The sequence below is a fragment of the Martes martes genome, assembly GCF_963455335.1.
Source record: "Martes martes genome assembly, chromosome: 16".
Lineage (NCBI taxonomy): Eukaryota > Metazoa > Chordata > Mammalia > Carnivora > Mustelidae > Martes > Martes martes.
In genome coordinates, this window is record NC_137904.1 from 11,385,839 (window position 1) to 11,398,732 (window position 12,894).

General features: G+C 38.0%; 1 protein-coding gene across 1 annotated transcript in view; it reads right to left on the reverse strand.

Moving 5' to 3' along the window:
• The window catches only part of AKAP10 (A-kinase anchoring protein 10), an 81,857-nt gene that overhangs the window by 20,205 nt on the left and 48,758 nt on the right, over positions 1 to 12,894 (reverse strand). Inside the window, exons 6-11 of the mRNA XM_080827519.1 lie at positions 12,722 to 12,806; positions 11,799 to 11,922; positions 10,616 to 10,752; positions 7,755 to 7,899; positions 5,219 to 5,392; positions 694 to 803 (exon numbers count right to left, since the gene is read on the reverse strand). Of these exons, the coding sequence (XP_080683645.1) occupies positions 694 to 803; positions 5,219 to 5,392; positions 7,755 to 7,899; positions 10,616 to 10,752; positions 11,799 to 11,922; positions 12,722 to 12,806 (775 nt within the window). The remainder of the gene's footprint in view (positions 1 to 693; positions 804 to 5,218; positions 5,393 to 7,754; positions 7,900 to 10,615; positions 10,753 to 11,798; positions 11,923 to 12,721; positions 12,807 to 12,894) is intronic.

Below are 12,894 nucleotides of genomic sequence, written 5' to 3' on the forward strand. Positions count from 1 at the left end.
TCTCCTTTGAGAAAAATTTCAGGAAGATGCCAAACCATAACGCTAAAACAAACACTGAAAACTACCTTTAAAGATGTGGAAAAGTCATTACTTCTCTATTTCTGACCCATTTTATACATTATCTGTTAAAATGTATTTATTTTACACACCAAAATACTTACAGAAGTAAACCATCTTGCAATTGACAGACTAATTTTTTTTTTTTTAGATTTTATTTGACAGAGAGAGAGACTGAGAATGAGAGAGAGAGCACAAGCAGGGAGAGTGACAGGCAGAGGGAGAGGGAGAAGCAAGCTCCCTACTGAGTAGGGAGCTGGACACAGGGCTTGATCCCAGAACCCTGGGATCAGGACCTGAGCCAAGGCAGCCGCTCAACTGACTGAGCCACCCAGGCACCCCAACAGACTGTCTTAATTAAGGCTGTAAGTAAATGAAACAACCATTCCCTAATAAATACAACTTTTGCTAATTAATCCAATAGGCTTACTGTCCACCATTTGCCAATAAGTGGCGGAGCCAAGATTAAAACCGAGGAAGTCACTCCTGAGCCTCCACTCTTAACTGTGGTCTACTGTATACTCTATGTAAAAATGTAACAGTAGATTATAAACAATTTTTGAATTTTAAATAAAAAAATAAAAAGATGCAAAATTCAGTAGACTTGTAAAAATTCTTGACACCAGTTAAACTTACCCTGCGTATGTCCGCTGATACAGAGATTCTGGGTCCAGACTTGCAGCATCCACAATTATCGCTTCATCAAAATTTTTCAGAATTTTAACACTGGCTTTTTTCATACTGGACTACAACAGAAATTATAAACTTAATAGTTATTCGGGAATCAAACAGTCCTAAGTTTGGATTATGACAGAGTTGTACAAAATCTTCGGTATTTGAAATACATGTAATTCTCACTCAACTTCATTATTATGGAGATACCAAACAGCAATGATTATGAAATTACACCTCAAAATACAACTATGGGAGGAAAGTACAGTATTACAATGTACAACATATGCATTTATTGCCAAATCTGTTTGTTTTCTTAATGATCTAAGTCAACAAATGTGCTATCTTCACGGGTATTACATTCCCAAGTGTGCAGGACTCCCATCCACCCAGACATAGTTTAGCTAACTTTTACAAATAAACGTGAATACTTCTGACTTTCAGTGAGGCTATGTGACAAAGGAGAAGCTAAAGAAAACTTTCTAAAATGACCAGCTAGAGGAGTATAGTAAGTTCCCCACCAGCATGTCATCTCCCACTCCTCATCCCACAAAAAAAGCAAGTCAGAATTGATATTTCTAGGAAATATCGGAGCCACGGGTTTTCCTAGGTATTCCACCTCTAAAAATTCAATTACAGACTTAGCTCCACAGAATGACTAATATACAAGAATATTATTCACTGCAGCATTGTTTATAATAACAAAAGATGGGAATGTGCTTAATATACATGACTAAGGTATAGGTTAAATTAAAATAAAAATTGAACAGACACAGAACACACCCTACAGTGTGGGGGAGGGGGTTCTCTTTATGTACCAAGAAGGGTAAATAATTAAAAAGAGGCACTGGGGCACCTGGGTGGCTCAGTTGGCTAAGCTCCCCCTTCTGGTCAGTTCGGGTCCTGCACTGGGCTCCCTGCTCAGCGGGGTAGTCTGCTTCTCCCTCTGCTTCTCCCCACTGGCTTGTGCTCTCCCTCTCGCTCACTCTCTTTCTCTCAAATAAATTAAAAAAAAAAAAAAAAGTATCCAAAGAAAACTTTTAGAGTTAAATGAATTTAGTAAAGTTAAAAGGTACAAGATCAGCACAGAACGTTTATTCCTATGCATTACCATTGAAGAATAAGAAAATGAAATTAAGAAAATAATTCTATTCATAATGGTATCAAAAAGAATAAAATATTCAGGGGAAAAAAAAGACCCATGGGAATACAAAACTTGTACACTGAGACCCACAAAACAATGATGAAAGAAATTAAAGACAGCTTAAATAAATGGATGACATCCCACATTCATGGACTGGAAAAAAACTTAATACTGTTAAAATGGCAATACAGCCCAAAAGAATTTACAGATTCAATGAAAACCCAATCTTAAAATTCATATGAAATTGCAAGGGACTCAGAATAGCCAAAATAATCTGACAATTGAATAAAAACAAAGTTGGAGGACACACAGTCCTGATTTCAAAACTTGCAAAGCTGTAGTAATCAAAACAATGTAGTACTGGCATAAGATACATGTAGATCAATGCAGTAGAACTGAGAGTTCCAGAAATAAACTGGTATATCTAAGGTCAAATGATTTTTTTGACAAAGATGCCAAGACAAAAGAATAGTTCTATCAACAGATGGTTCTGGGACAACTAGACATCCACATGCAAAAAAAAAAAAAGTTGGCCCTACCTCACACAACATGCAAACTAACTCAAAAGGGATCAAAGGCCTAAAACTCTTAGAAGAAAATACAGGTGGGTATGGGGAGTGGCTGCTTAATGTTCCATTTGCGAGGTTTCCGTTTGGGGCGATGAAAATGTCTGGAACCAGATAGTGGTAATGGTTGCACAGCACTGTGAATATACTACATGTCACTGAATTAGACACTTTATGATAGTTAACTTTGTTAGGTGAATTTTATCTCAATTTAAAAAAAATTGTATTTCTATACGCACAATGAAAATATGAATATAAGAAAAAATTCCCTTTATAATAGTATCAAAAAGAATAAAATATTTAAAAGAAACACAAAACTATACTTGAAAACTACAAAATGTTATTGGAAGAAATTAAAGAAGATTTGAAATAAATGAAAGGTATCCTATGTTCATGGGTCAGAATATTTAATATTGTTAAGATGGCAATTTGTCCCAAATTGATCTATGGAACTGATGCACTTCCCCATCAGAATCCTGGCTGGAGTCTTTATAGAAGTTGACAAACTGATCCTTAAATGCATCTGAAAACTCAAGGGACCTCAAATTAGTCAAAACAATCTTGAAAAAGAAGAACTAAGTGGGAAGACTCACTTCCTTCCTCATTTCAAAACTTGTTACCCAAGCAAAGGTAATTAAGACAGAGTTAAAGACTTGTCATTTCAGCTAAGAATTCTACTTCTAGGTATATATATATATATGAGAAATGAAAACCTATATCCACACAAAAACTTGTACAGCAGCATTATTCGTAATAACCAAAAGATAGAAACAACCCAAATGTCCATCAATTGATATATAAACAAAATGTGGTATGTGTGTACAACAGAGTATTATTTGGCCATAAAAGGAATAAAGTTCTGGGGTGCCTGGGTGGTTCAATCAATTGAGCGCTGGACTCTTGATTTTAGCTCAGGTAATGATGTCAGGGTCTTGGGTCTGGGCCCAGTATCAGGCTCCCTGCTCAGCGGGGTGTCTGCTTCTCCCTCTGCCCCTCCCCTTAGCTCACACTGTCTCTCTCTCTCTAGTAAATGACTTTTTTTTTAAAACCACCACCACCAACAACAAAACAAACAAAAAAAGGAATAAAGTGCTGATACATGCTAAACATGGCTGAACCTTGAAAACAGCACGCTAATGAGAGAAGGCTGTTGCAAAAGACCATACATCATATGGTTCCAATTATATGAAATGTCCAGAATAGGCAAATCTAGAGAGACAGAAAGTAGATTAGCAGTAGCCTAGGGCTGGAAGAATTGGAGGATATGGATGGTATTAGTTAAAGGACACAGGGTTTCTTAGATGAAAAACTTTAAACTGGCTTTGGTGACAGTTGAGCAACTCTATGAATATACTAAAATCACTAAACGATACAACATGATACAATATAAATGGGTGAACTGTATGGTATATGAATTATATCTCAATAAAGCTGTACCGAAAAAAGAGTATATGCAAACTGATTTCAATTATGTAACTGAACAGGTAAAACTAACCTATGCCATCAAAAATCAGGATAGTAGCTATCCTAGCAGGGAGGACGGTGACTAGAAGAGGGCACAAGAGGGTTTATGACATACTGATGTCATGTTTCCTGATCTGGATGCTAGATACATGGATCAAGGCTGTTTATGAAAATTCTTCAAGCTACATATAGTTATGATATACTCAGTTTTCTGTATATATATTATACTTCAACCAAAAATGTAAAAATACATTTTAAGGTCAGCAGCTAGACCTTTTAAGTGCTGAAATAACAACTAAACATTCTAGCCTATTTCAAAAAGCAAAATGGCAACCACATTCGGCAGGTCACCAGCTACATAAATAGGAAGAAAACGTACTAAGGAGAGCCTTGTTGATGGTGATAAATAGTACTGTCACAGAAATTAAGAAAATTTATCCAAGGCCCTGTGTCAAAAAATCTGAAGTGTTATGTATGTGTCAACAGTGTGATGAGAAAATAATTATGCTACATTATGCTGAAGAACACAAGACAGGGAATATGTTCTGGCTTTACACTTACTGTGTGATTTTAATATAATTAGTTAACTTTGTAATATCTTCCTAGATCTCTTCTCTTGGTGACAACCCATTTCATCCAATTTGGGGGAGAATCAGATAAGGTTTGATACAGGAAAGCACTCCAAAAAACCAAAAAAGATTAAGGAAATGTACAACGGCACTACTGTTCAAAATGAAACCAGAAACTCTTCAGTGAAATACAATATTAAGAATTGTTAAGAATTATTCTAGGGGTTCCCGGGTAGCACAGTCGGTTACGTCCGACTCTTGGTTTCAGCTCAGGTCTGATCTCAGGAAGATCAAGTCTGCTCTGCTCAGTGTGGAGTCTGCTTGGGGTTCTCTCTCCTCCTCTCCCTCTCCCTTCTGCTCATGCTCACACGCACTGTCTCTCTCAAATAAATAAATAAATCTTAATAGAAAAAGCATCTCAAATGTAGTCACTAAAATTTCCCAAATAATTCCACAAAGAGCTCTTCAGAGGCCATAAATGCATGTCGTGTTATCTGATTACTGAAAGCCACAGCTGGAGTGTCAGGCAGAGTAACGGCCTGAATGAAACAACACAGTACCTTCCAATATAACACACTGTTAATCACTACAGACATGTTTATTAAGACATATAGTAAGTAGGCTAATTTTATTTTCTACTTTGTTTCTTCTACAACAAAAACTTCCAAACCGTATCTGCTACTGGTATTCGAAGGAAAGGATCCGTACACCTCTCTTCCGATCGCCAGAGGCTAACTGATGAGTACCTGAGAAGCCGAGCTGTCCGGACCCCCGGCGTGAGAGTCATCAGGAGGGCCCACAGAGCCGTGGGCAGTCAGGGAAACATTTCCTCCCGGAAATTCATCTCCTCGGACCGAATGGATGAGATCATTCAAATACTTATAATAAAGATTGCTGGACAAAAAGCCAGGCAAAAAGACCTGGAAGAGAGGACAAGCATCATTTTAAAGGTGAATTCAAATACAATTAAAACTTTATTTGAAAACAAAGTTTTACGCACAATTCCACCAGCTAGCACACAGGGCTTTGCTTCTCCTTGTTGTGCTCCAAGTATTACCCCTTCGTGTACAGTCTACATTGTGACTAAAATTATGAGTACAATTTATAGGTGTCCCCCCCACCAAAGCTTGCCATAAAACTATTACATAGACTTGATATTTAGACTTTTTAGTGACAAGAAAACATGCAGGGAGTAAATCTAATCTGAAGTGAGATTTTCTGGATTATGAAGTCTTTATGTATATATTATTATTACTTTTTTACTTCTGAACTGATTTCCTTAAGATAAATTACCAAGTGTGTGATTATTGAGTTAAACGGTGTGAATGTTTAAGCTTTTTTTGTTTTTAAGATTTTATTTATTTTTTTTGAGAGAGAGAGTGTGAGAGTAGAGTGGTCAGCAGCAGAAGCAGACTCCTTGCTGAGCAGGGAGCCGGATGCGGGACTTGATCCTGGGACTCTAGGATCATGACCTGGGCCGAAGGTAGTCACTTAACCAACTGAGCCACCCAGGCGCCCTGTTTCAGCTTTGATATATATGGCCAATTTACTCTTTAGAAGGATGTTGTCAATTTGTATCACTGGCAATATATCAAGGTATCTGTTTTGACACAGGCTTTCCAACACCAGATATGTTTTTCCAAATCACTGTTAACAAGTCCCTAATGATAATATGGATGTTTTTATTTACATTTAAAAATTATGGGTGAGGGGCGCCTGGGTGGCTCAGCGGTTAAAGCCTCTGCCTTCGGCTCAGGTCATGGTCCCAGGGTCCTGGGATCGAGCCCCACATCGGGCTCTCTGCTCAGCGGAGAGCCTGCTTCCTCCTCTCTCTCTGCCTGCCTCTTTGCCTACTTGTGATCTCTCGCTCTCTCAAATAAATAAATAAAATCTTAAAAAAAAAAAAAAAATTATGGGTGAGCCTGGTGGTGGGTATTATGGAGGGCATGTATCACATGGAGCACTGGGTGTGGTGCATAAACAATGAATCTTGGAACACTGCATCAAAAACTAATGATGTAATTTATGGTGACTAATATAACACAATAAAAAAAATAAAAATTATTAATGATGCTGAATAAGTTCCCATGTTTATTACTGGCATTTCCTACTACCAACTTTTCCTTCAGAGCAGTTAGCACATGACTGTAAGTAGTCTGTGTTTAATGTGTGCCTTCATTATAGACAGAGGTCCATGAGGGCAAAAGCCACGTTTCTTCTGTTTGCCACCAAAACACCGATACCTAACACAAAAATTCTCAAAGTACTGATGAATAAATCATCCACGTGTTTTTCTCATTTATCTACTTGACAGTATTCTTAAAATTAGTATAAATTCTTTACATATACACATTTTATAAGAAATATTTTCACATTGTTTTTCTCTGTATTTTAATTTTATTAAGAAAGTTTACATTCTTTATATGATACAGATTTGGAACTTATCCTTTACGATCAGAAAGATTTTAATTTTAATCATGGACAAATTTTTATCCTGGGCAATAGCTGATATTCTGTTCAGTTTACCCATAAGCTTTTTAATGATTTGATTTTTATATGTCACTCTTCCATGTTTCTGAAATTCAGTTTTTACATGTGGTATTACTGAAGAGTGCTTACTTAATCCTTTTCCACCTAGATACACACGACATATGTAAGCAACATAACTTCATGGGCTTATCCTGGGCTCTGTGCAATTCCTGGTAAAATTTGCTCTAGTTCATTAGAAAAAAAAATCACTCACAAATTCTAACACCTTATTATTAAGCTATTAGTGATACCCCGCAAGTTACAATATACAAAACTAGTGTTCAAACCCCGTTGATAGATATTGATGAAATGTTTGGATCATTTTAAGTTAACTTTGCCCAATACTGCTATCTAATTATTTTTGAAAATTTACTAGTAACAGCAGTAATAATAGCTGCTAACATTTTTTAATGCTTATATGCGTTGGACGCAATGCTAGTAAGAAAAACTTTATATGTCTTACTTCATTTTCCTCCTTAAAATAACTTTTAGGTGAGTATCCACATTATCTCCATTTTAGAGGATAACGGAAACCGGAATTAAAGAATTTCAGTAACAGCCTGAGGTCACTCAGCCTATCAAGGCTAAAGTAATACATACAAAGTCAGACTCAAGGCCTCTGCTCTTTACCACTATGCTCCACTGCTTCAATTTTCCAGTTTTGTTACATTTGTTTTTTTTCCCGTGTTATGTTTTCTGGGTTTCACCAGTAAAAACTTCCTGCAGTTTAATATTTTTGAAGTTCTTGGTTACCTTCTCCATGGTTGTCCAGGCCTGACGTAATGGAGTTGTGAAACAGTTAGGGAGTGGCCCACCTTCCCTGCAGATATTGGATTCAATTTCTAATCGTACAACGTCATCAAATCCAAGAGGATGTGTGGCTTGGAGGGAGAAGTACCTATGGTATAAAGACAGCCAAAGTCAAACCAAACTGCCTAGCCAGGATAAGCAACTTTTGGCACCTACTCTTCTATGAGGCTACTTGATTCAGCCTGCGGACCTAGGACTTGAGAGCTGGCTTCTAGAAGCCGTGCTGCAACCTTTATTCCCACAGCCCCAAAGGTATCTGGGTCAACCTGCTACCTTCCTCTGTCCTTCCATCTTCCTTAGTTCTTGTTTTAAGATGGCTGAGGGTCAGGCTACAATGAGACAAAGAAACCAATCACACATATTTAATGGGCACCTATTCTCTGTTCAACACCCAGGAGACAGAAATGGACTTAAAAGAGGGTAAGACACAGTTCTTCCCTCTGGAAAGGGAGCAGAAAAGATCTCTGCATCGGACACAATGAGAAAACACCCACTGTAGCTACAAGGCACAAGTCAAACATGCAGGAATTCAAACTATGATAGCGCTGAGGGTCAAGTAGACGGATTTCATGTATTTGGATAGAATGACAGAACTTGATGAGGAGTGGGTGTAGAAGGGAAAAGGAGTAATCAATGATACCTCAAAGATTTCTAACTTCACAACATATAATGCAAAACTAGTGTTCTGGTAGGTGGATTATAAAGTAGACACCAAAAAAAGGATTAAAAACAAAAAATATATGCATGTTCTCTTCTAAGCATTCTAGGGACTTCTAAATCTTATCTATGATACAGATACACAAAGACTGATCAGATATGATTGTGATGATACATACATAAGATACAAAACCAAACAGGCATGGTGGCCTGGGTGGTTCAGTCATTTGACTGTCCAACCCTTGATTTCGGTTGAGGTCATGATCTCAGGGTCATGGCATGGAGCCCACTGTCGGGCTCCACGCTCAGCAGGGAATCTGCTTGAGATTCTCAATTCTTTCCCTCACTGTCTGCCCCTTCCCCACCTCATATGCTTGCTCACACTCTCCCTCTCAAATAAAAATAAATAAATAAATCTATTAAAAACCTCAAGAACTGGGATTGGTGAAGTCAAATTTGGCACAATGAACTTGACAAAGTGACAGTGCCAGTGGCATGCCATAAAGCGATCTTCATTTAAAAATGGCTCCCAATGTGAAAATGGGATCCAGTGGGTAAACAGGGTCTCCGCTCTGGGTGGCTACTGAACTCCAGCCAGGACCTTAGTACTAGTGCCACTCTTCTGTTTTAGCATTAAAATGAAATTTAAAAAAAATTTGTTTTTGTTATTAGCCTTTTCTTAACAAATAGTCTCCCAACCTGTAAAAATAAGATGGCAAATATTCCTCCATGATTTGAATTTTGGGGCACCCCAGACCAAATTTCTAAAAGAAAACACTTGCTATTTCCAAATCCATATTAGCAATGTTTCTTATGTAGTATTTCCCACAAATGTATTACACTAAAACAAACACTGGGAAAACATGAAGAATTGCAATCCAGCTCAAGTTCTGCCACTAACTTGCCCTGTGACTTTGGAAAAAAGAGTCTTCATTTTCTTGTCTGCAAAATGGGAAAACGAGACTAGATCCCAAATCTGGCTACCCATCAGCATCATCTGGGGTATCTTCTAAAAATAAAGATTCCTGGGTCATGTCTCAAACGTGCTGAATCAGAATCTCTTAGAGCAGAGGGCTGGAAACCTATTTTTAACAAGCTTCCAGCTGGTTCTTATGCAGACAGCCCAGCACGGACCTGCAGAGCAGTTCTCAGGAACCGCTGACCTAGATGCGCTCAGCTCTCTTGCAACCCTGACATCCCGTGGTTTTCCTCTACTGTCAAGTTATTCTCTCAGCGGTTGCTTGTGGATACAAATAGCACATTACTTTTCTTTACAGAATTAAGAAAAATTAAATGAAAATTAAAAGAGTGACACAGCTGGGGACGCCTGGGTGGCTCACTCGTTAAGCGTCTCCCTTTGGCTCAGGCCCTGATCCCAGGGACCTGGGATCGAGCCCCGCATCAGGCTCCCTGCTCAGTGGGAAGCCTGCTTCTCCTTTTCCCACTCCCCCTGCTTGTGTTCCCTTTCTCGCTGTGTCTCTGCCAAATAAATAAATAAAATCTTAAAAAAAAAAAAGGGTGACACAGCGGACCACACACTTATCATTCGACTGACCAGATGTTTTCAATTCTGTCCACTGTAAGATTTTGCCATCATCTCATTTTCAATGAAGACCAATGAAAAACTCTTATTCAATGAGTAATAACTTGGCTGCGCAGATCTGCACCAGAAATATGATACACCTGTACATAGATATCTAACACCCTTTACAATACATTCCCTTTAGTTTCATCTTCCTCTTAGATTGCCTACCCAAGTTTTACTTACCCAAACTCAAGTTTCCTGAAAGTGCCACACCCTATTTCTCTGGCTTTGCTTGTGCCAATGCCTCTGTCTAGAATGTTCTTTCCTGCCTTCTCTGGCTAGCAAAATTCAATTCATCATTCAGGTTCCAATTCAAATCTTTCTTCTGTGAAACCTCCCTAACTCCACCACCGTCATCCTTCTTGCCACACATGAACCTCCCATCCCCCTAGCAGAAACATGTTTTTCTAAGAAAACTAAAACATTCCATAGGAAAAGCAGCTTTTATGGTATTCCCTGTGAGCTTCTTGACAGCAAAAACTGGATTTGTTCGTCTTTACTTCTGATATACATATCAAATGCTCAATATTTGCCAGATGCTGAATACATCAATAAAACTCACTTGTCATATAAAATCATGGCATCGTTCTGTGCCTCCTGTCCATCATACTGGCCCTTTTTGGCAGCAAGTTGCGACTGGAAGTTATCTGCTGCCAACCAGAACTGTAAGATATTCACTGCATCCTCTTTTTCCATGTACTAGGAAGGAAAAATACAAAAGAAGAAAACAAGACTATCAACAGATTTCTCTAACCATCTCTAATCCATAACACCAACCATTAAAAATGTAAGACATACAAAAAACAAAACCAAAAACAGATGTACTCCTTCAGTTCATGCCAGTCAGCAACTCATAGTCGCTCTTGACACTGAAAAGCTGAAGATCATTCTTGGGGGGGGTGGGGAAAAACCAAACAACTAACAAAAACCCCACCACACTGCTGGGTACAAACTTAAGGGAACTGGAGTCAGAATCACAGTAAAGATGATCCGTGGTCCCTCAGTGGCTAACATACAAAAAGTAAACTAAGCAGACCAAGTCTTTTAAACCCAATCTCTTCTATCCCTCCATGCAGCCACCGCAGCCTGAACAAATGGGGCCTTAAACTTAGGGGAAATAGAGGGAGTGAGAAAGCAAATCAACCAAAAGCTCTGTTCTTGGGAGAGGCTGAGTGCAAGTGTATATCTATGTTAATGTTTCGTGAGCCTGGAAAATCCTCTCCTCTCTACTTAATAATCATTTGCTTTTGCAATGAAAGAATTTCATTTGCTGAAACCTAACAAATACGCCTCAAAGAGATTAATCTACTCATTGCTTGAGAAATTCTATCAGGTGGCTAAAATAAAAGTGATGATAGTAGGAAAAAATTTACTCCTTTTCTTTCTCTCTTCTGAAGTCTGGTCCACAAATATGTGTGCACTGGAATCAAGTATCAAGTCTATGATTTTAAAATGGCTCCAGATAATTAAAAATAGGCATTATCTTATAAGAAGTTTAATTAAGTTTTCAAAATTAGAGTTACTTTACACTGAGTTTTCATGTTCTCTTTAATCTGACTGATATGCCATTAAAGTACTCTTACCATTAGGTGTACACCTTAACATAATAAAATTATTTCATTCCAGTGATCTTTTTGGAAATGATTTGGCTCTTCCATGTTATTTTCTATAGAGGGGGGCCCCAGCATTTCTAGTTTAGAGGCTGGAATGCTCTAACAGAGTGTGAAAGGAAATGCAGACTTTACCTCAGAGAAATAAAAGAGGGCTGACTCACAGAAGAGAATGTCAGCCAGGTAAACAGTCCCACTGGTCAGCACTTCAATCTGGTATTTACAGAAATGGTGACTTCGCAGAAACTCACTAAAGTGCCTGCACGTGGACAAAAAGGGAAGATTTGAGGGAACGACCAAGGAAAGAGCTTAACTGGGAAAAATATACTCTTTCCATTCTGTACCTAGTATATCTTAAAAGCCTAGGTCAACACTACCTCTTTTCCCATGGTGTCATTCCTGGTTCCTAGACCTGGAAGTAATCTCTCCCATCTCTTAGAAACTTTGTAGCTTTCCTCTGGTATGTGACACAAGCTACCTCATATTACATGTAACCAAAGAACATACCCTACTTCTCTTAATAGGCTGTAACTTCCTTCAAAGCAGGTACTCTAACTATGCCTTGCAAAGAGCACCCTTTTCATAAATACTAAATGAATCAATATGCACATTTTTTTTTCCTTTTGGGCATGCAGCAATAATTCATCTTAAAAAAAAAAACTTTGGAGGCAGTTTCAACAAATCTATGTGGATTTAGTAATACAGCAACAATTAAGCTTAAAGCGTGCGCTAACAAATTAGGGTATCTAACTGAACACATGCATAGCTTTAATAAATTCTAATAGTCACGCTATTCTAATAATCACCCCCAAATGACTTCAGAATTTTAAAAATTTCTTTTAACTTAGGAAATACTAACATTAAAAACGAACATGTGTTTTATTTTTAAGAGTTCACATAATTTATATTTAGAAGACACCACGAACCAAGGTAGTCTTAGATATGCCTATAAGATCCTGTAAACATTCAAAATACTTAAGTCCTCAAAAATTGATTCTTTGCAGTTGAGTGACCCCAAATCCCAAAACCCGAAATGTGAAAGTATGAAATTAACTTACTCTTGCTCCATTGCACTAAAGACTATGGACTGTGCCAAAACGAAACAGTTGGGATCCACCTGTCCATCTTCTCCACAAATCTTTGCTGTAAAAGAAACGGTAAATACATTTCTACAAAATCCAAACCATACACCTTTGTGGATCAGAGTAAGAAATAACTGGAGAGGCATACA